Source organism: Hypanus sabinus, chromosome 23 (assembly GCF_030144855.1).
Source record: "Hypanus sabinus isolate sHypSab1 chromosome 23, sHypSab1.hap1, whole genome shotgun sequence".
Classification (NCBI taxonomy): Eukaryota; Metazoa; Chordata; class Chondrichthyes; order Myliobatiformes; family Dasyatidae; genus Hypanus; species Hypanus sabinus.
In genome coordinates this window covers 35,787,844-35,813,706 of record NC_082728.1, presented here as the reverse complement: position 1 = coordinate 35,813,706, position 25,863 = coordinate 35,787,844, and the positions used below count along the sequence as shown (strand labels likewise).

The 25,863-nt window shown below is 41.2% G+C and overlaps 2 protein-coding genes and 1 long non-coding RNA gene across 3 annotated transcripts in view; 1 reads left to right on the top strand and 2 right to left on the bottom strand.

Moving 5' to 3' along the window:
• LOC132380123 (testis-expressed protein 47) overlaps positions 1 to 769 on the bottom strand; it is a 57,367-nt gene extending 56,598 nt beyond the window's left edge. The window contains exon 1 of the mRNA XM_059948720.1: positions 638 to 769. Within this exon, the coding sequence (XP_059804703.1) occupies positions 638 to 751 (114 nt within the window). The 5' untranslated portion in view covers positions 752 to 769. The remainder of the gene's footprint in view (positions 1 to 637) is intronic.
• LOC132380126 (uncharacterized) lies at positions 758 to 12,000 on the top strand. Its single transcript, XR_009507647.1, has 2 exons — positions 758 to 902; positions 8,443 to 12,000. It is a non-coding gene; the product is annotated as an uncharacterized LOC132380126 (long non-coding RNA).
• A 5,524-nt stretch (positions 12,001 to 17,524) lies between these two features.
• Positions 17,525 to 24,733, bottom strand: LOC132380122 (RING finger protein 222). Its single transcript, XM_059948718.1, has one exon. The coding sequence runs from the start codon at positions 19,533 to 19,535 to the stop codon at positions 18,954 to 18,956; it is 582 nt and encodes a 193-aa protein (XP_059804701.1). The 5' UTR covers positions 19,536 to 24,733; the 3' UTR covers positions 17,525 to 18,953.
• Positions 24,734 to 25,863: the final 1,130 nt, after the last annotated feature.

Genomic DNA, 25,863 nt, shown 5'->3' with positions numbered 1-25,863 from the left:
GCACAGATTCAATGTTTTGCAGTTTCGCCTTTCTGAGAGAAGTTTGGCCTCGTTATAATGTTGGCCCTTTTTGTTTTACCTGCAAACTGGCACAGTGCAGGTAAAATATCAGAATCTCATCAATAAGTTGTAGCTATATATATATATATATATATACTGCGCCGAAACCTGCTGCAGTGGAATTAAAAACTTGATATGTTATCTTCACCCCAGTGTAAGGTCAGAAAACTAAAGCGGAGCATTGAACACCATTTCAGGGTATATGTTTGACTCTTGTTGACACAATGTCGCACCGGTCCCTCTCTGAATGTTTAGTACACTGAAGCATTTGCGTTTTGTAAATATTAATGGAGGGGTATGCTCAAATCCGCACAGCTTGAATTATATAATTTAATTCAAATTTCTTCGTTGAACCCCAAAAATAAAATTCACCTTGAGTGGTATTAGACTATGAAATCGTGTTCCTCTGTGCAGACTGATTCAAGTCTCCTATAATGTAGACTGTGAAACGATTTATTGTAGGAAACAAAGGGTGTAACAACTATGCACATGCAACATTATAAATGAAGGGCATGATTGGAAGTGCAACAGTTTATTGATTGGACGGTAAGAGTGAAGACAAATGATAAATACAAACCTTTCTCTGTTCCCTCTGCTTCAACAGCATTAACATGGACAGCCGGTATTCATAGGTAAATTCGCCGATTTCAAACCGGATGCTTCGTGCCCGCTGTTTAGCATTCGACGCCATTGGCAATGTTGTGTGTTCGCTACCTGGCAACTGTACACACAGCAAACGAGGGGCTAGTCTGCAGAGTTTTTTAAAGAGCAGTTCCAGCTCACTTTAATATAAATACACGGAAAACTGCAGTACCTGAGCTGTAGCGGCGTTTTGCGTGTGTGTGAGTGTTACTTCACTTCTCCGTTTCCTGCTTTTTAATAAGACATCTGAGACGACAGCCCCGACACTTACTCATTTCCGATCGACTTTAAACTTCTATTCTGTTCCACTCCCTATGGCTCCTGACTGTCTCGACAAAATCATTTTCTTTTCAAATCTCCGGCAATACATATATTTAAAATCGAGACGCGGGTCGCGAGTTCTCTTTCTGCAGCCGTTGTATTAGGTTATGTCTCGGGCCTTCAGTCTTCCCTGCATTCGTTTGGAGATATTGAGGATAATTCTACCATCCCACTGATGAGCTCACTCTGCTAAATTATTCAATTCAGATTAGGTATTTAAAGATCCAGTATTAAGTGTTAATTTGGCTCCGAGAAAACACTCTGAGCTTGAAAACGGAAACGGGGAGGCTTGAGACCTTTATGAGAAAATTTCCTTAAATTGCACTTTATCGAATCTTCAGAATTTATTTTGTACATCTCAGTGTTGCTTCCGGAGCAATTTTAAAATAAGGATTTTCTGTAATTTGCATTAAAATATTTTACAGAAAGAATTATACCTAAAAAGAATAATAATAACAATCATATTACTGTCATTGTATGTGGAATGAAAGCAAGAGCTTGCAGATCCATGTTACTTGCAACTAGTCTCTAAATTTATCGAACATAACTTGCTGCAAAACAAAGGTCTTGATCATGATCCTGACATGTAAAAGGATTAAAGCTGGGAAAATTTAATCAGTCCACCCCAATAAGAAGAATCATTTACTTGTGTATGTGGTGATGGGTCATTGTGAATGCAGAAATTCAACAGGCAGATTCAGACAATTAAAAAAAATTGCTGGAGACAAATATAGAGCAAGTCTGTGTAATTTGCTGGAAAGCCCCATGATATGAATTTATATTTCTGCCTTTCCCTTTTATTATTATTTTGCAAACAACAACAGTGAGGTTGAGTGTTTTTTGTGCTCCAACACAGTGGTAAAACTAGACTCTCCAGATATTATGTGGTTAAAGAAAAGCTAATTCCTGAGATAGCACGAATCGGTTCCAAGACTGTTGAATAAGGAAAGATTAATCTTACTAATCCTTCCTTATTCACCAAGGATTAATCAAACTAGATTTCTACCCTCCCTGTGAATATATGCACACAGGGAGATGTACTGTAGACCTGATGTTGCCTCTGGCAGGGGCAGCACAATGGCATTGTTTGTACATAGATACTGGTGTCTCACAACTCCAGTGACCCATATTCAATCCAGTCCTCGAGTGCTACTAACTAGGTAAAGATTGCACATTCTGACTGTAGGCATGCCTCCCAAATTCTAAGGACCAGTGACTAGGTAGGTTGCTTGGCCACTGCAAATTACTCCTAGTGGGTACAGTAGGTGAACGGTCGAATCTGGTGAGTGTCATGGAAATGTGAAGAAAATAGAGTACATGGCAAATTGCACACACAAAATGCTGGAGGAACTCAGCAGGCCAGGCAGCTGGGGAAAGAGCTTGGCATTTTGTGTGTTGTTTGGATTTACAGAATCTGCAGATTTTCTCTTGTTATTATATGGCAAATTGTATGGTTTTGAAAGGGAGAATATAATCACTGCTGCAGCTGTGATCTTTATCTCGGCTGTTAGGCTGTCTGAACCCTCACAAAGTGGCAGGCCCTGATGGAGTACCTGGTAAGGCTTTGAAAACCTGTGTCAACCAACTGGTGGGCGTATTTAAAGACATTCTCAACCTTTCACTGCTATGATCAGAAGTTCCCATTTGCTTCAAAAAGGCAACAATTATACCAGTGCCTAAGAAGAGTAGTGTCAGCTGCTTTCATGACTATTGCCCAGTGGTGCTACCATCTATGGTGCAATGCTTTGAGGGATTGGTCACAGCTAGAATTAACTCCTGCCTCAGCAACAACCTGGACCCACTGCAATTTGCCTATCACCATGATAGGTCTACAGCAGACACAATCTCAATGGCTCTTCACATGGTCTCAGTTCACCTGGACAATATAAACACCTAGGTCAGGGTGCTGTTTGTTGACTATAGCTCAGTATTTAACACTATCATTCCTACAATTCTGATCATACGTTACAGAACTTGGGGGCCTCTGTCCCTCCCTTGACTTCTTAACCAGAAGATCACAGTCTATAGGATTGGTGATAATATCTCTTCTTCACCGACTATCAACACTGGCGCACCTCAGAGGTGTGTGCTTAACCCACCGCTCTACTCTCCCTATAGCCATGACTATGTGGCCAGGTTTAGCTCAAATACCATCTATAAATTTGCTGATGATACAGCCAACATTGGCAGAGCTCAGATGGAGATGAAAGGGCATACAGGAGCGAAATATGCCAATGGCTGGAGTGGTGTCGCAGCAACAACCTGACACTCAATATCAGTAAGACAAAAGAGCTGATTGTGGACTTCAGGAAAGGTAAGACGAGGGAAAACGAAGGATCCTCACAGAGGGACCAAAATTGGAGAGAGTGAGCAGTTTCAAGTTCCTGGGTGTCAAGATCTCTGAGCACGTGACCTGGCCCCAACATATCAATGCAGCAAAAAGGAAGCAAGAAAGTGACTATACTTCATTAGGAGTTTGAAGAGATTTGGTTTGTCAACCAAAACACCTGAAAACCTCTATAGAAGTACCGCAGAAAGCATTCTGACAGGCTGCATCACAGTCTAGTTTAGGGGCTACTGCACAGGACCGAAAGAAGCTACAGAAAGTTGTAAAAATTAGTCAGCTCCATCTTGGGTACTAGCCTCCATAGTATCAAGACATCTTCAAAGAGTGGTGCCTCAGAAAGGCAATGTCCATCATTAAAGACCCCCATTGCCCAGGGCATGCCCTCTTCTCATTGTTACTGTCAGAAAGGAGGTACAGGAGCCTGAAGGCACAAACCCAGCGATTCAGGAACAGCTACTTCCCCTCTGCCATACAATTCCTTAATGGACATTGAATCAGTGAACACTACTTCACTTTTTTAAAATATATATTATTTCTTTTTTGCACTATTTTTAATCTACTCAATAGACATTAGTAATTGATTTACTTGTTTTTTTTTTCCTTTCTATATTATCATGTATTGCATTGTGCTGCCACTGCTGTTAAAAAACGTAACGGCACATACCAGTGATAATAAACCTGATTCTGATTCTGACTCCGAAATTAGTAGACATAGAGTTACTCTGGAGATTCAGAAACAACTGGATGAGCCAAATTACCATCTATGACATTGTGAAATATAAAAATATAATCTGATCAAAGAAGACTTTTTTTCCAATGAAATGTTGGTGATATTTAGGAATTCACTGTTCAGGAGGCTCAGTCAGACATCAGCAGGTTCTTAGATATAAAGTGATGTGAGGCAATTAGGGGAAATTGACGCTGAGTTTGCCCATAATCTTATTGAATAATAGAGCAGGGTTTCATGTAATTGAGGATGAAACTGGTAGAATGGTTAAATGAAAATCAACACATGTGGACTTGGAATTTTAGAAAGTATTTGAAAATACAAAGGAAAATAAGTAATAACAAATTGAGAGTAAGAATTTTGACTGTACTTCTTGCCACCCTGTCACCTGGAAAAATGCTATTCCTTTTTCTCAGTTCCATTGCAACTGTTCCTGGGATGAGGCTTTCCTTTCCAGAAAATCAGAAATGTCCTCCTTCTTCAAAGAATGGGGTTTCCCTTCCTCTACTATTGATGCCACCCTCATCCACATCTTCTCCATTTCCCAGATATCCGTCCTCACCGCATCTTCCCACAGGGATAGAGTTCCTCTTGTCCTTACCTACTATCCCATGAGCCTCAACATCCAGCACATCAGTCTCTGCAACGTCCACCATTTTCAGTGGGATCCTGCCATCAAACGCATCTTTACCTCTCCATCCCTCCACTCTCTGCTCTCTGTTTTCCACAGTGATCACTCTCTTCATGATTTCCCTGTCCATTCATCCCACCCCACTAATCTTCCTCCTGGCACTTATGCCTGCAAGCAAAAGAAGTGCTACATCTGCCCACTCACCTCCTCCTTCACCTCCATTCAGGGCCCCAAGAAGTCTTTCCAGATTAGGCAACACTTCACCTGTGAATTTGTCAGGATCATCTATTGTATCCAGGGCTCCCAATGCGGCCTCACCTACACTGGTGAGACCCAAAGTAAGTATGGGGACCTTTGTCCTGTACCTCTGCTCCATTTCCTGGTGGCCAACCATTTTAATTCCAATCCTCACTCCTATTCTGACATGTCGGTTCATGGCCTCCTCTACTGCCATGATGAGGTAGGTTGGAAAAGCACCTCATATTCTGTTTGGGTAACCTCCAACCTGATGGTATGAACATCAATTTCTATAACTTCTGGTAACTTTTTCCCCTCCCTTTTCTTTCTTCTTCCATTCGCTACTTTGGCTCCCCTCTTACCTCTTCTCTTCTCACCTGCCCATCACCTCCCCTGGTGCCTCTCCTCTTTTCCAATCTCTTTTCCTATCATATTCCTTCTTCTTCAGCCCTTTACCATCTCCACCTATCAACTCCCACCTTCTCACTTCACCCACCCACCTGCCTTCACCTATTACCTTCTAGCTTGTGCTCCTCCCCTTCCCCTACCTTCTCATTCTGGCTTTTTCCTCTCCAGTCCTGATGGAGGGTCTCCGTCTGAAATGTTGGTTCTTTATTCCTTTCCGTAGATGCTGCCTGGCCTTCTGGGTCCCTCCAGCATTTTCTGTGTGTTGTGTTACTCTGGATTTTCAGCATCTGCATAATCTCATATGTTCATGAGCGTAGGAAAACCTTGATGTTCAGTTGTGTACACATGAACAAGTAGTAGAGCATAGTTCAATTGCTGTTGAAGTAAACATGTTGCTCTATGTGTTGTGTGCTATGAGAGTTTCCCTTATAAAATGATTCCTAGGCAGGAATAACGCATTATGAGAGCAGAGGTTCTACCCAGTTTCACCACTGTACTAAGTACTTAATGTACTTGAGAACATCAGTGCAACAACAGGCTTACTTTAAGAAATATCACAGTGTAAGACTATCCAAGTCTAAACTGAAGATGGAAGAAATCTTAGAAGAAACAGAAAATGCTTAAAATTCTTGGTGTGTCTCTCCACAGATGCTGCCTTGCCTGCTGAGTATTTCCAGTAGTTCCTATTTCATATTATAAATATGATATTTGTTCTAAGGCTGCAGGTTGTTTTGCATACCAAGCCCTCAAATATTATATCAAGTTCCCTTCATCTCATTTAAAGGGCATGTTATGATAGTTACAACCAGACAACCTGGGATGTTGGAAGTCTTAATCTGTCACTGGTCATTAATTGGCAGTTTGTGTCAGCTTCAGTTATGACCCCCCTGCACTAATAATTAGGAAAATAAACAGAATTAGTGTGCGTGCTAAATGATAAACCAAGCAATGTGGAATAACAGCATATAAACTGACACCACAGTCCTGACAAGGATTAAGTCACCTGCATGGCGTTCATTTGTAAACCATTTTCAAATTTACCCATACAATGCAGAGCTTTTCGTATCTTTGTTACAGGTGGCAAAACAGCATAAAGGTCTCTCTGCAAAAATAGCATTCTGGTAATAGCATGAATTCCATTACTTTGCAGCAATTTAACCATGTTATTTTGTATTTCAGGTATATATTCAATCTATTGCATGAAAGTTAATTAATAATTCTGAAAAAATATATACTTTCTATAAAATAAGTGAAAAAAAGATACTGCAAACTTCATAAAAGTACAATAACCTGCAATGACTGTGCTCCCATTCTGTAGGTCATGGAGAAAGACATCAAAGTTCAAAGCAAGTTTATTTTCAAAGTACATATTCTACAAAACGTAGTGGATTTGGCCCAGTACATCATGGGTAAAGCTCTCACAGGCACTGAGCACATCTACCTGAAATGTTGCCGTAGAAAAGCAGCATCTATCATCAGAGATCCTCACCGCCCAGTCAATGCTGTTTTCTTGCTGATGCCACCAAGTAGAAGGTACAGGTGCCTCAGGACTCTCGCCACCAAGTTCACAAATAGTCACTACGTCTCAGCCATCAGGCTCTTGAACAAAAGGGGATAACTACACTCATTCTATTTCTGGTGTTCCCACAACCGACAGTCTCACCTTAAGGACTCTTTATCTAGACCAGTAATGTCAAATTCAAGACCCGTGGGCCATATCCGGCCTGGCGTACAATTATACCCGGCCCGCGAGATCATTTTAGATAGATCTATTATTTTAATTATTAATGGCCCGGTGATATGAAGCCTATGATTGTAAGTTAATACCAATCATAAAATAATGCTTGCTCAGCAGTCTTCTTCATAACAAAAGGAATTTGTGAAGTGAAACACTTTGTAGTTATAGCAGAGACTGAGACACATGAGAACAGGCTGAAAAAACGGAGGCAATGAAAGCTGCGTTCGCACGCGCCCGACTGATCCAGCCCGCATGAAGCTGCATTTTGCCCAATCCGGCCCGTGACCTAAAATGAGTTTGACATCCCTGATCTAGACTCTCATTATGTATTGCTATGTATTTATAATTGCATTTGCACAGTTTGTTGTTAGTTAATCATGTTTACAGTTACTGTTCTATAGATTTGCACAGGAAAAAGAATCTCAGGGTTGTACATGGTGATATGTATGTACTCTGATGATAATTTTTTCTTTGAACTTTGAACTTTTTGAACACATCTGTCACCCTATACAAGCCTGAGATTCATTTTCTTGTGGTCATTCACAGTAAATGCAAGAAACACAATGAAAAGCTGCAGCCAACAGGATGAACAGACAACCAATAAACAAAAACCACAAACTCTACAAATATAAAAAGTGAAAATAATAGATAGATAGATAGATAGATAGATAGATAGACAGACAAACAAACAATAAGTATAGATAACATGAGACAGGAGTCCGTAGGGAACAGTTCAGTAATGAGGTGAGTGGAGTTGTGGGAAGTTATCCCTCTCTGGTTCAAGAGCCTGATGGTTGAGGTGTAAAACTGTTTCTGAACCTGGTGGTGTGGGTACTTCCTTCCTGCTGGCAGCTGAAAGAAGAAAGGATGGACTGGATTGTCAGACCTGAAAAATGGGAAAGATACATTATTGATCTGGCTGTCACTGAGATCAATTATTTTACATCAGATGTTGCTAAAACATTAAAGGAATGTAAAGGCATTTTCAAATACTTCTCAGCCCAGAATTTTGTGTACAGGAATGGCCTGCTGGGAATTTGGGAAAAGACTGCATTGAATTGTATCTGTTGAAGTTAATGGATGGATAATTATAATACTAAGTATTGATTATGGTATCTAGATCATAACATTTGGAGATTTAAAAATTATTCCAATTTAGTATACATAAAGAAAACCAAACTGCATCTGGATAAATAATTGATGAATGACCTGATGTCCTATTTGTTTAAACCTCCTGGGAGCTATTTGCACATGTTCACTAGCTAATTGGAAAGCCAACCTATCATGCATTATAGTAGAAATTGATTATTAACCTTTGCTTTGACCACCAGAACATAGAAGAAACATCAAGCACCCCGCATCTCTCAATGATCCTTTAGTCTCAGTATCTGAAGGTGACCTTCAAGAGGGCGAATCTGAGGAAAGTATCTGGTCCAGACAGAGTACCTGGCCAAGCAGTGGAGACCTGTGCTGACCAACTAGCTGGTGTGTATTTCAACCTCTCACTTCAGCAGTGTGTAGTACCCACCTGCTTCAAGCAGTCTCCAATCATATGAGTGCCCAAGAAGGCGTGGTAACCTGCCTAAGGCACCTACATTCACATAGATGACATGTTTTGAGAGGTTGAAACATTGAATATCAGCTCCTATCTGAGTGGTGACTTGGATCTGCTCCAATTTGTCTACAAGAGCAACAGGTCCAAAGCAGATGCCATCTCATTGGTTCTTCACACAACCATGGAACATCTGGACAGCGAAGATGCATACCTCAGGATGCTCATTGATTACAGCTCAGCATTTAGTACTATCAAACCCTCAAAACTAATCAGTAAGCTCCAAGACCAGAGCCTCAATACCCCCCAGTGCAACTGAAACCTGGATTTCTTCATTTGCAAACACCAGTCAGTTCATATTAGCAAAATATTCTCCTCTACACTCTCCATCTGTACAGGTGCACCACAGGGCTGTGTGCTTAGCCCCCTGCTCAACTCGCTTTACACCTATGAGTGTGTGGCTAAGTGCAACTCTAACACCATATTCAAGTTTGCTGATGACACCACTGTTTCGGGCCGTATCAAAGGTGGTGATGAATCAGCATACAGGAGGGAGATTGAAAACTTGGCTGAGTGGTGTCATGGGAACAACCTCTCACTCAATGTCAGCAAGACCTGGAAACTGATTGTAGACTTCAGAGGAGTTAATCCATCAGCCAGTCCTCATCAGAAGGTTGGTAACTTTAAATGCCTGGGCATCACTATCTCAGAGAACTTGTTCTGGACCCCACATATAAGGGTAAGTGTAAAGCACAACAGCACCTCTGCTTTCTTAGGAGTCTGTCGATATCTGGCATGTCATCAAAAACATCAAACTTCTATAGATGTGTGGTGGAAAGTGAATTGACTGGCTGCATTGTGGCCTGGTATGGGAACACCAATGCCTTTGAACAGAAAACCCTACAAAAGGCAGTGGATTCAGCCCAGTACATCACGGGTGAAGCCCTCACAGCCATTGAACACACCTACATGAAACGCTGTCGTAAGAAAGCAACATCCATCATTGGGGATCCTCACCACCCAGGCCATGCTCTTTTCTCGCTGCTGCCATCAGATGCCCCAGGACTCTCACCACCGGGCTCAGGAACAGTTACTACCCCTCAACCATCGAACAGGCTCTTGAACAAAAGAGGATATTGAGATGTTCCCACAACCAATGATCTCACTTTAAGGGCTCTTGTTATTTCATGCTCTCATTATTTATTGCTATGTATTTATATCTGCATTTGCATAGTTTGTGCCTTCTATGCTGTTGCTTTTTCGTTAACACTGTTTATGGTTACTGTTGATAGATCTGCTGAGTATGCCCACAGGAAAAAGAATCTCAGGGTTGTACGTGTTGACATATATGTATTCTGATTATAAATTCTACTTTGAAATTTCAACTTTAACAAGGTGAGTCATCCTCTAACACTATTCTTCTACTCACTGTTCTAATTTTACCATTTTGCCTAAAAGCAAGTTCTCAATTGTGCTGTATAATAACCTAATGCAACTAATGTGTCCAGTGTGTATGTTACAAATATTTTCAATTACGAAACAAAATAGTTGAAGTATTTAAGTATAAAGGCAATCTCAAATACCTAAATGTTAAATATTAATCTCATGGCATGTTTGTCATACGAGGAGAGTCTAAGCAGATTGAAATGGGATACACTGTAGTTTAGAAGACTGAGAGATGATCTAATTGAAACATGAAAGACTTCAGCCATTTAGGACAGGTGAGAAGACATTTATTTACATGGAGGGCAGTGAATGTCGGAATTCACTTACGCAAGCAGCCTGTGTAATCCAAAACAAAGATCATTAGATTTCTAGATTTTAAAGGACTCGAGATACGTTTATAGAATCAGTGCAGGAAAGTGATGCTGAGGTAATGGTCAGCCATGATCTTATTATATGCTAATGTAGGCACAAGAGATAGAATAATCTAATATTCATTTCATTAGGAATACTTCTTTCAGCTCTCAGCTTCATTAGCATTTTGGATTTTCTACAAAAGTCTTTTGTTCCTTACCTGGTTAACCTGTTGGCTTTTATATTTTGAAGTGCTTTCCTTTTACTTTTCACCAAATTCTGCTATGAGCAATTATATAATTTTTTCCACTCCCTTGAACAATGTGGCCCAACAAATACTTAAAAAACATAAATTTGCATTTTGATAGTAACTAAGATGATGAATTAGTTTTCTGCAGTCTTTTTTATATCTTTCAATTGTGCGTGTAACGGTGGGATCTTTGCCTATACAGTCCTATCCTGACCCACAAGTTCTATTGCAGGTGGGACATGTATATGTGGTAGTGGTTGTAGTGATGGCAACCATGTCTGCATTTCTCCTGGCTCTATTCTACTGTCTTCTGATTGTTCTTTCCACCTCCAGAATATGAACCCCGTCCCTACATAGCTGTTGCCAAGTGTTACGGTCAGCAGCAACATCCTCCAGGTCATCAGGTCTGATCTTGCACTTCCTTAAAGCATTCTTCATCTGATCCTTATAGCGCTCCTTTGGCCCTCCAGCTGAACGTCAGCCATGATGCAGCTGGCCGTATAACACTCTGAGGGGTAGCCGACATGGGGGCATCCTTATCATGTGCCCCAGCCGCTGCAGCTGACGCTGGGTGGTCATGGCCTCAATACTTCTGCAGTTGGTCTTTACAAGTATTTCAGTGTGAGGCACCCGCTCACGCCAGGTAATTCCCAAGATGCGCTGAAGGCAGCTTATGTGGAAGCGCTCCAAGGACTTGATGTGATGGCTGTAGGTTGCCCAAGTGTAAAGGGGATTTCTTCTTTTTCTTTGTTACTGTGTATGTAATCAAAATGGCTTCTTTGTTTTGTTAAAAGTAGGAATGCTTCTTTGTTGCGAGAGAGTGCTGGAAGCTTGTTTGGATTAAAATTTACAGATGACGAGAATTGTATTCCTTTGTAAACCATTTGGGATTAATGTTGTTCTTTCTTCTGAGTCTGTAAGCTTTTGTTGACGGGCTTTTGGGGAGATCGGCGCGAGGGGTTGAGAGAGAGGACGCGATGCTGTAAACTGGCTGAAGAACGGACCCCAAGCGGGGTCCGAAGCCAGGAGGTACTCCGAGGAGAGGAGATGAAGCTAGATGTGCTTGGTTGACCACTTCGGATGGTCCTAAGCTGTGAGTCGAGGAGTTCGGAGGGGATCGAATGGTGGCCAGAAGACTTCAGTAATTGAGCTCCAACGGTTGTGCACGAAGTGGTTTGGACTTTGATAAGTTTGACGCCTTTTCTTTATTTTCTTTTCCTTCATATATACTGTATCATTATTAATCACTTAGTTATAGTAACCTTTATAAATTGTACTCATTTAATCGCATATGATGTACTGTCTGTTTTTGGGCAAGGCGGGGACATCACACAGCATCCACACCAGTTTGGCGGGGCCGAAGGCTGCTCCCCCTAGACGAGAACGAGCTGAGCGAGCCTGAGGTGACCCAGGGGGTTACACAAGTTTCACAGCTATAAAGGAGGATGGTGACACAGACCACCTGGTATACAACGACCTTTGTGGAGGGATGAAGGCTCCTGTTCTGAAAGACTCTACGCCAAAATCTCCTAAAGGCAGCTGATGCCTGTTTAAAGCCGCTCTGGATGTCGTTGTCGATGCCGCTATCCTCAGAGAGAATGTTCCCCAGATATTTGAAAGATGGCACTACTGACATAATATGTATACATACATACATACATACATACATACATACTCAGTGGCTACTTAATTAGCTATTAGGTATCAGGTACAAGTGGAATTAGTCTGGTCTCCTGCTACTGTAGCCCACCCACTTCAAGTTTCGACACTTTGAGCATTCAGTTACACCACTGTTGTAACATGTGGAGAGTTACTGTCGGTTGAACCAGTCTGGCCATTTTCCCCAAACCTCTCTCATTAACGAGGTATTTTCACCTACAGAACTGCTGCACACTTATGTTTTTTTTTTGCACCATTCTTTGTAAACTCTGGAGACTGTTGCGTCTGAAAATCCCAGGAGATCAGCAGTTTTTGAGATACTCAAACCACCTGATCTGGCACTATCAATCATGCAGAGTCAAAATCAATTATACCTCATTTCTTCCCCATTCTGATGTTTAGTCTAAGGAACAGAACCCCTAACCATATCTATATGCTTCAGTTGCTGACATGTACAGTATGTGTGTGTGTGAGTGTGCGTGCGTGCGCGCGCTATCTGGTTAACAGCGTATTTGTACCTTTTTATTGCAATTCTATGGGAAAAAGAGTGATCATTTAGCTAAAATGTGAAACAAGTTCATTAGTTTGCTTTTCTCCATTATTAATACGTTTTGTAAAAGAAGACCTATAACATTCTCTTCTGCAATTAAGTAGTGAAATAGCATCAAGTGCCATTTGGGCAAAAGTGCTATATGTGTCTAAATAGTGTGAGACTTTCTCCAGATCTATTCATGTAACGATCCCCACGAAGTAGATACCTCCTTCCTATTCACTTAGTATCGCACAAATCGCACTATTTTGCAAATCTTCAGATGAATGACAGCACTTAACTTTTGTTGGAACTGCCTTTCCACCAAGACTGTTTAAAAGAGTTGCCAATTTAAAATAATAAAAGTGTACGCAATTGTTCATTAAATACGCTTCCGGAGAAAGAAAGAATTCTTTCCTTCCAGGTGAACCTGCAAATCTGTTAGGAGTTTCTCTATTGTATCCAGAGCTCCCAATGCAGCCTCCTCTACATTGGTGAGACCCGATGTAAAAGTGGAATTTCCCACTGGCCAGCCATCTTAATTCCTATCCTCCTTCCCCTTTCAATATGTCAGTCCATGGCCTCCGCTTTTGTCACAATGAGGCTACTCTCAGGCTGGAGGAGCAACAACTGATATTCCCTCTAGGTAACCTCTAACCTGATGGCATGAACATCAATTTCTCCTTGAGTTAATTTTTTTCCTCCCCGCCCCCCCCCCCATTTCCTTCTTCTATTCCCCATACCTCTTACCTCTTCTCCTCAACTGCCAATTACTTCCCCCGGTGTCCTTCCTTCTTCCCTTTCTCCCATGGTCCACTATCCTCTCTCCTATCAGATTCCCTCTTCTCTGGTCCTTTACCTTTCCCACCCACCTACCTTTACCTATCACCTTCTAGCCAGTCCTCCTTTCTTTCCCCCGGCCCACCACCTTTATATTCTGACATCTTCCCTCCTTCTTTCCAGACCTGAAGAAGGGTCTCAGCCTGAAACCTTGACTGCTTATTCATATCCGGGATGCTGAATGACCTGCTGAGTTCCTCCAGCACTTTGCGTGTATCACTCTGGATCTCCAGCATCTGCAGAATATCTTGTGTTAATAGTTTGCCATGATAGGGCAATGGAATTTACATCAACTGAGAGATAAAATCAGCTTATTGGACTTGTGGCATAGTTCTAGTTTCCAAAATCTCCATTTTTTTTTAACATTGGGCCTGACTGAATGCTGACAGGTCCAAAGGGAACACTAGGTACCAGCTATTTAAAGTTCAACTTGTCTAAGGCTGCCAAACCTGCATTGTCACCGGTAAATGTGCAAAATGAGCTGGACACATTCTGGTGTATCTTGATCCATCATTGAACTCACAAGTTGAGCTCTGATCTATTAAGGAGAAGGGCCAGCTGCACTTTGCACTTTGTTCTCAGGTTCACACCATGGAAGCTGGCATAAAAATGGAAATCTCAACCAATGTGGAGGAAAGGAAATTGCAGATAAGTGCCTGTCTTACTTTTTTTTTGTTTGCTAACTGCTAAATTTTCTTCAATTACTTTCCTCATTTTTAAACAAGTGATTTTAAAATTATTTAAATCAGTTTGAATAATTTTTAAGTGCCTCAAGTAAAATACCATATGTGACGCTGGTCAGTTGAAGGGTGGTCAGCTCTCTTCAGTCTTTGACATTCAGAAAAAGAAAGCCATTATGGGTATGGACCTTGGGTTATTGAGGTCAGGCAGGGAGCCTGATATAGGAAGATCCAGTTCAGTAAGTTAATCATTTCCTTGGAACATAGCAAAACCAGTGCTGTGTGTTCATTAACACAAACCTTATCTCCATTCCATGGGTGTTTTCATACTGCAAAACAGGTTCTATTTTTAAGACAGCTTCAGCAACAACAAATAACAGAATCTGTGAGAGTTGACTAAGAGTTGCACTGAAGCATAGATTGTGCTACATGAATGTATTCATTGTTATCCCTTCCCAGTTAATGCACAGCCTGGCTGATTCGTCATGTGAGACGTGCCAAGTAACGTAAGTCTGGTTGAATAGTAATAGGTCGGTTTGGATTTTTAGAAACTTTGTTTAGACAAGATACACCTTAGCAATCTTCTGCTCTTTGGGCTGGGGATGTCAATGTTGTAGCTGTACTGAAACAGCTTTGTTAGAGGTATTGTTGGACGCGGATCGCAGGCCACTATAACTGCAGCCAGGACATTGTTATGGTTTTTTTTTCTATGCCTGATAAACTTTGTCATATTTTAGATGTCACAAGGAGTGAAACAATTTGCTAAAGACAGGTACTATGACATTAGGCACTCGGAGATGGTAGTCAAGAAAGGTCATCCACTTGGTTCAAGGTGATGTTCACCATTTCCAGATTCGTTTGTATCTTATCCAGCACAGTGGGAGGGGACATACTCTCAGTTATTTCTGAAGCATATGATGAGAAATAATGTAAATACAAATTTCTATTTTCATATAAAATTCAGAAATTAGAGTGTCGGAACAAAGAAGCATCAACCATACCCATAGCATGATATATTGGACAGTAGTACCATTTCTAAGTTCTCTGTTAGCAAATAAAATAATTAACCACAGCTCTTTGTTTGTGTTTATGCTGATCTGCCTTGCAGCTGGCAAATAATGGAAGCTTATATCCTTCCTTGTACCGGATTTGAAACCAAATCCTTGAAGTATTCATTCATTATCTCACCCAAGATAGCACAACTGTCACTTCAACAAATACAGCACATTTATCTCCCAGATGACACCTAGTTTAATGATCATAGGTAAAGATTGCATTAGAAGTAAGTCTCACACCACTGGAATAGTACATTTTCATTAAACCAAATAATTTGTCAGCCTGAACTATGGAGCTTGCCGTTCTATATATACACGGTGCTGGACAAGTAAATAACCGGCAGAAGGAAGTTTTGTTAATATTCCCATCACTTATGATGATTAAACCATCACGTGATTCCCAAAGACAAGGGTAAACCATTTGCTAGCTTATTCAGCCAGGAATATAGAGTATATGACCTATCTGAGACTTCCGCTGTGATTTCCAGCACCTTAGATCTTTGTCATATTCAGTTCATTCCATGTAATATCAAGAAAATCCTTAGCAAAGATTCTGGATCCTGTTGACATCCCAGCTGTAGCATTGACTGTTCTCTACGCTAGCTGCACCTATAGCCAACCTGCTTTAGTAAAGTTGCAATGTAGAATCTTCCTGGCAACATGCAAATTGCCCCAGGTAGATCCTGTGCAATAAAATAAAGTCCAATTCAATTATTTACAATATTTTCAATTAACCTCACAATAGTCAGCAAAGTGATTAAAGAAGACATCATGAAGCTATGAAGAGGTTTGATCTTCTGCTCACTGCTGCTCAGTTTGCAGTTTTCTGGGGTTATTCAGCTCCAGAGTTCGTCAGACCCTGGGTAAAAATGTGGATGAAAGAATCAAATTCTAGAGGGTGATGTGAGAATTGACTTCTCTTGCTATTGAAACATTTTATTGGATGAGATTGAGGAGCATTAGCAGTAGTCAATAAAGATCAGAGGCAATGTCCTCAGTAATGTCTCCAATTGTTACTGTTTCCAATAACAAATGATCTCTGCCACAGAATACCATGAAAGGAGTTCCTTACAACAACTTGTCAGCTGAACTAACTTGAATCTGTTTAGCGATGGCATTCCCTCCAACACAATACTGTATATTAATGATTGAGCAATTTTAGTTTTAGCTGTTCAGATAATGAAGATGTCCATATCTTTTGAAAAAGGCATGAACATCTAAATTTGGCCTATAAATAGCAGCTAATATTTATGTCAGAGGAGGCACAAGAGACTGCAAGTACCAGAATACAGAGCGAAAAGCAAACGCCTGGAGGAACATAGCAGACTAAGCTCATCGGTGGAGGGAGAGGGAAATGACAGGCAATATTTCAGGGTGAAATAATCTGATTTCAACCTGAAACATCCACTGTCCATTTCCCTTTCTCTCCATAGGTGCTGCCTGCTTGGCTGAGTTCCTCCAGCACTTTATTGCTTTTCCCTGCTGTTGCTGAAATTCCAACCTTTTTCATCCTCAGTTACTGGCCAGAGTCTCAACTGAACCCAGCAGATCAATGCTGTGTTTAGGTTTATTTTAATGGGTAGCAGGTCAACTTCTGACTCTCCAAAACCATGCCAGCAATTACAAGTCACGAGCATTAAATACCTTCCATCCCATAGGGCAGGTACCTGCAAGAAAACTCACAATAACCTAGGCAGGTTAACCAGCAGCAGTTCTACCGGCTTAGAGTCCACTCTCTCGACCACCACAGAAGCCTTGGCAAGTAGCTGCATTAGGTACTATGGAAAAAAGTTGCCCAGGTTTCTGTGTTAGTTCGTTATAAACCTGTTGCCTCAACTTTTCATAGATTAGACAGTGCATTTACTGTACAGTACTTCATTCAGTGTCACGAAGCTGGTCTCCATTCAGGTACTTAGAGCTGTCAATCGCATGCATTGCAGCAGGTCCACATGATCGGTTATCGCCGGCTTCCCAGTGAAGCACCAAGGGTGGGTTTGGCCTCGACAGGCACGCGACATCCACATGCTTAACAAAACACTAAGGCCACCGGATTTATGGAAGAAAAATATTCCTTTTAATTGACATCGGAATTTTCAACTAGTACAGCAATGTTTGGCACGTTTGCTTCTTTTTTTTTTACCGGCAGTCTCCAGGGTGTTGTTTTCTCTGACATTCATAAACAATTTTGTCTACAAAATACACTGGCTATAGCAACCACAGTATTGCAATGAATGCCATCAAACGCACATAAAAATGTTTTGGAAGAGCAATTACTACAAGTGAAAGGGAGCGCTAGGGTCGGCGGAACCACCTCTGCCACAAGTTGGGACCTACGATGGACTTTTGAATTAAGTAATATTCTGGGGGCGTCGTAAACAGTCCTGATGAAGGACTTCGGCCCGAAACGTCCACTATTTTTTTCCCTTTCCTTAGACGCTGCCTGGCCTGCTGAGTTTCCCCAGCACTGTATGTATGTGTGCTCAAAATTTCCAGCATTTGCAAAAAAAACCTCTTTTGTATATATTATGGGAGCGCGTTCATTTGAATGGAGTTCACTAATTCGGGCGACTCGGGAACAAGTTGTATTGTATACGCATTTAAATTTGCATTACGCCTCTTTGTCACCTCTCTCAAATGTCGAAGATTTTCGAATAGTGTGAATAAATCTGAAATAGAGCGAATGCGCCACACGGAGGTCTTCATCGCACAGGCAGTATTGGGAGAGGTTTAGCGGAGCCAGGTAGAAAACCAGGAAACCCTGACAAACCCCAGCTTATCTCCTTAACATTGCAGTGATTAGAACATGCAAACATGTCTTTGGACTCCAGTCCGGAGTGGCACTGCATATGAAAGTATCCCAGTAGCAGCGTCGCCCATAGCCCAGTGAAATCCTGAGATAATACAGGTACACGAATTTGCCGAGCTAACACCGCTGTACAACAGCTTAAAAGTTAAGAATGTTACAAAAGTCTATAACGGCGTGTACTACGCATATTGTGGACAGTGGAATATTCTATATTTGTGCAAAAAAAAGTACTTGTATATTCAAGTTTAACATATGCTCAGAATTTAGGAGTGAGGTTTTGATTCATTTACCAATGTTAAATACGAATTCTTAAATCAACTTGGTACAACTCACCCGTTTATAACAGCTATGCAAGATATTTATAGTTAGAACAAGTTGTCAATAAGATTAGTTTTACCCTTTTGAAGAGTAAGCAAATATCCACAATTTCAATATTTACAGTTGAAAAAATATTGTTTTGTAAAAGTCCTGTACAAGTGCAATTTGTATTTCCTGTAATCGGCGCGTGCTTCTCAAAGAGTTGCTGAAAAAGTTAGTTGTGTATAAAGTACAGCAAAGATGGAACAGGTGAGTACATCTCCACATGCATCCTCTTTTTTTTCGTTGCGTCTTGTGAAAGCAAGTTCACTAGTGTAGTACCTGTTAACCGCAGCTGCCGAGGTGCCGGGCGGCGGTCACTTGAAGGAGGTGACCCAGGGCAGGATGGCAGCGATCACGGCCCCGATAATGATGAAGCACAGCAGCACCAGCACCCAGCGCAATCTGCAGCGCCGGCGCTCCAAGACCACCGGCTCGCCGGGAGCCCGCACCTCCTCCTCCTCGCTCATTGGCCTGCCCCGGCCGCTGATCACAAAAATCCGGCTGCTGTGCAGTGCTGGGTTCCGAGACGGCGATAAAGTCCTTGGGCAGGAGCAGAACAAACGGCGCAGGAGCGAGGGCGGGTGCGGAGGTATCGTCCCAGGAGATTCGGGCGGCGGGCTCTCCGACACCGGGGCGGTGGGCGACATCGGGATCTCCAGCGTCTGCTTGTCCTCCTTGCTCATGATGATCCATGCTATGCTCCGTCTGTGCAGGAAGGTGACGTGCCGGCAAACGGGACACACCACCTTCTTGGGCTGTCCCTCCTGGCTGATGATCGTCTTGACCAGGCAGTCGTGGCAGAAGACATGCTTGCACGTCAGGGTCCGCGGCGACTGGGTCTGGCGGGTCATCTTCTCATAACAAACGGGGCATTCGGACACTGCCTCGTCCGACATGCTGCAACGGCAGCCTCCGCTGCCGCCGCTCCCAACTCTCTCGGCAGTCCCGCGCTTAGTGCCAGACAGAGGTGAAGCCAAAACTCCAAGATAGCCTTTCCCTTGGCGTCTCTCTCCCCAGATGTCGAGCCTTGCGTTGTCAGGAGTGCATCGGTGAAGCACCTGGCTTATAAATGCACGTTACTATCCGCATTCCACAACGAAGTCGGTGAAGTGGAGGTTCGTGCCCCCGGCAGGTGATCGGCGCTCCAGTCTTGCTGAACTTGTTCAGCAACCAACCCATTTTTCAGCCTCCTCTCTGAGCAACTGGAGCGGCTCTGAGGAAGCGCAAGTGGAATCCTTCGCTTACCGTATTTTTTGGAGCGCGGGCTACCTCGTAATTCTGGAGCCAAAATTACCACCCCAGGGAACAGTCGTGGCTTTTGATGGTCATGACAGACTCGCGGCTGCTATAATCTGATACTACAACGGCAGTATTTATTTCTCAAGGTACCAATTGTGTCTGCACATCCCAATTGTTTTATTTCTTAAGCGGCGAGAAAATAGCATCGATTTTTTTTTTGGCATGTAATTGCGAACTATTTCTGGTCCAGGACAGGACACTGATGAATTAAGCAGGCCCGGTTTCTATTGATCCACACAAAGTGCTGGGGGAACTCAGCAGTTCAAGCGGCATCTCTGGAAAGGAATTAAGAGCCGATGTTTCGGGTCGAGAACCTTCATCCAGCATTTTGTGCGTTACTCTGGATTTCCGGCATCTGCTGAATATCTTATGTTTACGGGTTCCGATCCATTTCTGATGAACCTCGACCCAAAATTTCGACCGTCCATTTCCCTTCACAGATGCTGCCTGACCCAGGCAGCAGTTCGTTGCTGTAAGTCCCACCACCTGCAGACTGTTGTGCCCTTGTGCATCCAGTTTCTTTATGCCACTTCCCAGAAAAACGACAAATGTTGGTATTGGGAGCAGCAAACAAGCAGCTCACCCAGTCGGGCAGCAACTGTGGAGAGAAAGAGCTCAGAACTCAGTCCTGGTGCAGGGTCTCGATGCCCACCGACGATTGTTCTCCCCACCTAGGGCCACACACACACACACACACACACACACACACTTCAACTCTTGGACTTGCTCCAGGAAATTGTACCTCTTTTCATTTCTCAATTGGGATGACAGTATCTTAAAATTACTATAAACTGGACGAATGTGATCCCTGGCAGTCGAGATTTCAGTTGAGTCTTTTCCAAAATTAGAGGCCTTAAAAAGTAGTGGGCATGCCTTATCACCAATTCTCAAAACTTGTAAAAAGTTGTATAAGTATCTGTCTAGAGTCTGAGGCGACCACTAACTCGGTGCAATTCTTGATTTAACAGCGAAAGGGGAATCTTACACAGAAATATGATGGCACTTCACAATTTACTTGTAACTGCAAAAGGCTATTAACTTTCTCTAAAGTTCTTTTAGGAAGGTGTATGTCCTCATTGTCTTTTGGAGTTTGTTTTGATGTCAGTCCAATCATGTGTTACAGGTTCTGAATACCTTCAGGGAAATGGGGATGGACAATAGAGGCCGTTGCTGTTGCCTACGTTCCAAGTATAATATATTAAACAAAAACTTAAATTTAAATTTTGCAAATAATACTCCCATTCAGTTTATTGTTTAAATGCAGGTATTCCAGGAGGCAAAAGCTGAAGTTGAGTTTAGTTTCAGTGATGTAGAGTGGGAGTGTCACAATGAATAAACAGAACTGCACAATTGGACCGCAAGTTAAAGTTTGAAGATGTAAGGACAGATAATTAAATTTTAGTAAACGTCCTTTCAGTTAATGGTGTTAAAATCAGCAAATAATATGGCACAAGCAGGCCTGTCCCAGCTCTGGGGCAGTGATCTATTTACAATTACAGACTGCTGACTGTTATGGTGACAAGGTATTAAACAGTACTGTATTGGCAAAGTTTTCGATCTCTCTGTAAAGGGTAAGAAGGGTGGAATATAAATGCAGGTCTTTCTTTCAATCTCACACATATGCTGACTTTCCAGTAGTACCTTAGATAGTCTCATACCATCATCTGTTTCAAGATCTTAACTACTTTTCCTTGAACCAATGTAATAGTGTCAGCAGTAGGAATAATTACAGTCTGCTTTGACAAGTCTTGAAAAGCAAACTGTTCATAGCCAGACACTGATGCCATTTGGGTAAAAAGCAAGTACCAGTCTGACATGGAGATGAAATTCCAGAAGTACAGATCTCTAACCAGTTAGTAGGAAATCACTACCAAACCCTATGTCAGTCAAATTTAGATACTTCATGTAATACTCCTCCTGTCATGTTTCATTTATATTACTTTACTTTTTTATGATTGACTATTATGATATTTTTGAGTTAAATAGGATTAAACTACAAACATGATATTAGATCAACAAAACTAAAGACTGGGAGTTTAAGTTCTGAAATTTTGTACGTACATATTTAGTTACTCAATTTTAGTTTGTTCCCTTCCATATGAGGATAGTCAGCAAAATTAAATATTTTAGATTTGTGTGGATCAAGGTTGTTGATTATGAACAACATATGTAAAATAGAAGCCTGAGCACGAACCCAGGAGTGTCAACGTAGAGAAATTACTGACTAAAAAAATAATAATTTAACAAATTAAGCATGCCTTGGAATGTGACTGAAATTGGATGTAAAATAATAAAAATTCAGCAAGTTTAAAGTTTATGAAATAAAAGGAGTTCCCCTTTTGATTTGAAAATGTAACCATTTGCAGAAGGCATAGATATAAATTCATCTATGTTCACAAGAGTCTTGAAATTAACACTCCAACTTAAAAAGTGTAGAATTACATTTGAGTATAGGTTGCTATAGCTTAGTGACAGGACTGTAGGGCGATTAGGAATGGAAAACTAATTCTGACCTTACTAGAAATATCCCTATTCTCACATTTTTGCAAATTTTCCTATGAAATAGAAGAAGGTCACCTAGCTAGTGTCAGCTCTCTGAATCCCATTAAACCCAACCTTGTACTTCCTTTACCTTAATCTTACTTCCTCCCTCCCCCCCCCCCACCCCATATGTTCTCTGGGAGCCAAAGGTATTTTAACAAATATGAACTGATACAAAATCTTGTAGCATCTGCTGATCTCAGATGTAAAATTTTGAATGCCCACATTCCAATTCTCAAAGCCTGCACCACAAGGAAACTTTGTTACTAAATCTAATTCAAATGCTTCATGTAAACTACTTAAGACATTTCAGGAAGTCAATGTGCATGCATTTCATATTTGCAGAATGTACCAAATAATAAGATGATCTTAGATTCTCAGTAATGTTAAAACCTAGATGCCCAGCAAATATATGAGAATTGTAACAGTATCTGCAAAGGATTTGGCAAATTCAGGTAAAGGTCTATAGATTATACAGGTTTGCAAATCTTGTTGAAATAATGAAAAAGGAAAATTCAAAAGCTGAAAATTCGAAGCATGAACAGAAAATGCAAAATTTGCTTCTTCCAGTCTGGTGTACTGCATTTTCTCTTCATATTGTTTTCTTGTCTCCATCAGAGAAATTAAATTCAATTAGGGTGATTGCTTTGTGGAGTAACAACGTTCAGTCCACAGGTATGACTCTGATTCTTTTATTGCATGCCACTTTAATACTTCATCCACTATCACTTTGATACTTCTGACTGCGATCTCCTGTACTGTTATAACAAGGTTTGACCCAAGTCTGAGGAACAACACTGTATCTTTCAGCAGCCAGTTTGTAGCATTCCAGACTCAATATAGAAGTCTACAACTTCAACTAACTAACATTCTTGTTGGTATTTCACACTTTAACTGCCCACAATAACACAACAATCTCAATTTAATGGCATAGCACATTATTTGAAAAAAGAAGCTTAACTACCACTTACCAGCCAAATAATCTCATCCTATCAGAGGCATCTCCCTCATTCCACCCATTTCCCTCCTCTGCCTTCTCTGTTACTTAAACCAGCTTGCGGGTGTGTGTCTCTCTCGATTCTGATGAAGAATCCAAGTCCCTGAAAAATCAGTTTCTCTTTTCAGGGGTGTCACTTTTTTCCAACACTTTCACATTTTGTCTTCACAGCAATTATCACCATCACAGATAATCCCTTTCCTCCTGCCATCTCTCCTGCCTTCTCTGCAATTTCAAACAACCTTTGTTTTTCTGTCTTTCCCAGTTTTGACAAATGGCTGTGACCTGGGATGTTAATTCTGCTTATCTTTGCTCAGATACTGTCTGATCTGTTGATCATTTCCATTGTTTTCTAATTTATTATAGAAAATGCAAACAAATGTTATCTGAAATACTATGCTCTGACATTGGCTCCACACAAACAGCATTTTTGCCATCTGCTTCATCCTTAGAGTGAATTGGATGGGGCAAATTTGTTGCATTTGCATGGACTGAAATTACCATGGGATGTTCAGAGTTCGTCAGTTTGGTCTGTGCACTTTATGGGACAGGGTCATTTTGTTAATTGCTGCCTTGAAGCTTCTTGAATAATGAACATTAGCAATAACAACAGAATGCATTTCTCCAGATCCTAGATGTTGTAATTTATTTCAGAAAGAAAAATTTAGTACTTTCTCTGTATTTCTTTGTAATGTGTCTCCTTTTCAATATTTATTTTCTGCTTATTTTTAATTCACATCTGATTGAACATTGAAGTAACCCGCTCTAATTTACACATCCTTTGCTGTCCATATGTTATGAATATTATATTCTTCCAATCTGATTAATTGAAGCTTTCCTGTTTAACACAAGTCCCAGTTCTCTTTAATGTGACATTATCAGTTCTCAGTCTCTGCAAGTTCCATTGCATACATTTAGAAATATCTTCAAATATGGATGATGGGTTTGGCAAATAACAGCAAACCAGATGCTTTGATATAGTAATATTTGATCAATTATTTTACTTCTAATTATGTTCTGGTGGTGAACATTCAAAAACTTTATCACATTGATTGACAATGATGAAGGGTCTCGGCTCAAATTGTTAACTGTACTCTTTTCCATAGATGCTGCCTGGTCTGCCGAGTTCCACTACCTTTTTGTATGTGTTGTTTGTTTTTCCAGCATCTGTAGATTTTTTCTTGTTAGATACCTAGACTTTTGTGTTTTACATTATGCAAACACTCAAGTAAGAAAAAACATGGAATGGATCAAATAAACAAAGAAAAATGTACCACCAACAACAATAAACAACAATAAAAATAGTAAACTAAATGGTGTTTGTACAACTTCTTTAGTGTTGTAAAATGTCACAGGGCATTACACAGGAGCATTTTCAAGCAAAATCTGATCCTGTTGTACAAAAGGTGTTGTGTGAGGTAATGGTTAAAAAAGGATTTAGTAAGAATTAGGTGAAAGGACAATAATGAGATTTAAGCAGTTACAGATGTTATAAAATGAGAATGAATGCATTGGGATTTTCAGGGTACTATACTGGTACGTTCTGCTTCAACAGTTGCTTGTTTAACTTTAAGTTTTCAAGTTCCAATTTCAGTGCCCAGAGCCTCTCTAGTAATAAGTAACTGAGGAAGGTTAAAGAATATGCATTCAGCGAGGCTGATGGATGCAATGAATAACTGATCAAAACATTGAGGCTGATAGCCCGTCCTGTCATTCCCTGAGTGCCTGTACTGCAGCTTGCTCTTATCTCTGACTCCCTTTTCACTTCCAGAGAAGTCGATGGGATGGAATGGCCTATGTAATGAAGGCCATAGCTTCAGAGGTGGCTGTCACCATGGCAACTGGGCCTGAGGTTAGAGGCTATAAGGCAGCATAGTGGTGCAACATGTAGAGGCACTACTTCGCAGCTCTTGCAGTCTGCAACCTGACCGCAGTTGTGGAGTTTGTGACCAGATAGGTTTTCCTCTAGATGCTCTAGTTTTCTCTTACATGTCAAGAAAGTGTGAGATATCATGTTTAGTTGGTCGCTAGGAAGTTATTGGGAATGTGGAATAAAAAAACTGAGATTAGTGTAGGATTGGTATTATTTATTTAGAGATGGCCCAACAACCCACCAATTTAACCCTAGCCTAATCACAGGACAATTTACAATGACCAAATAACCCACCTCCTGCTATGTCTTTGAATTATGGGACGGAATCAGAGCACCCAGAGGAAACTCATGCACTCACGGGAAGAACATGCAACGTTTTTCCAGAGGACACCGGAATTGAACTCTGAACTCTGATGGCCCAAGCTGTAACTGTGTCATCCTAACCACTATGTTACCATGGCGCCATATAAATAGGTGCTTGATGGTTGGTGTGGATTCATTAGGCTGAAGGCCT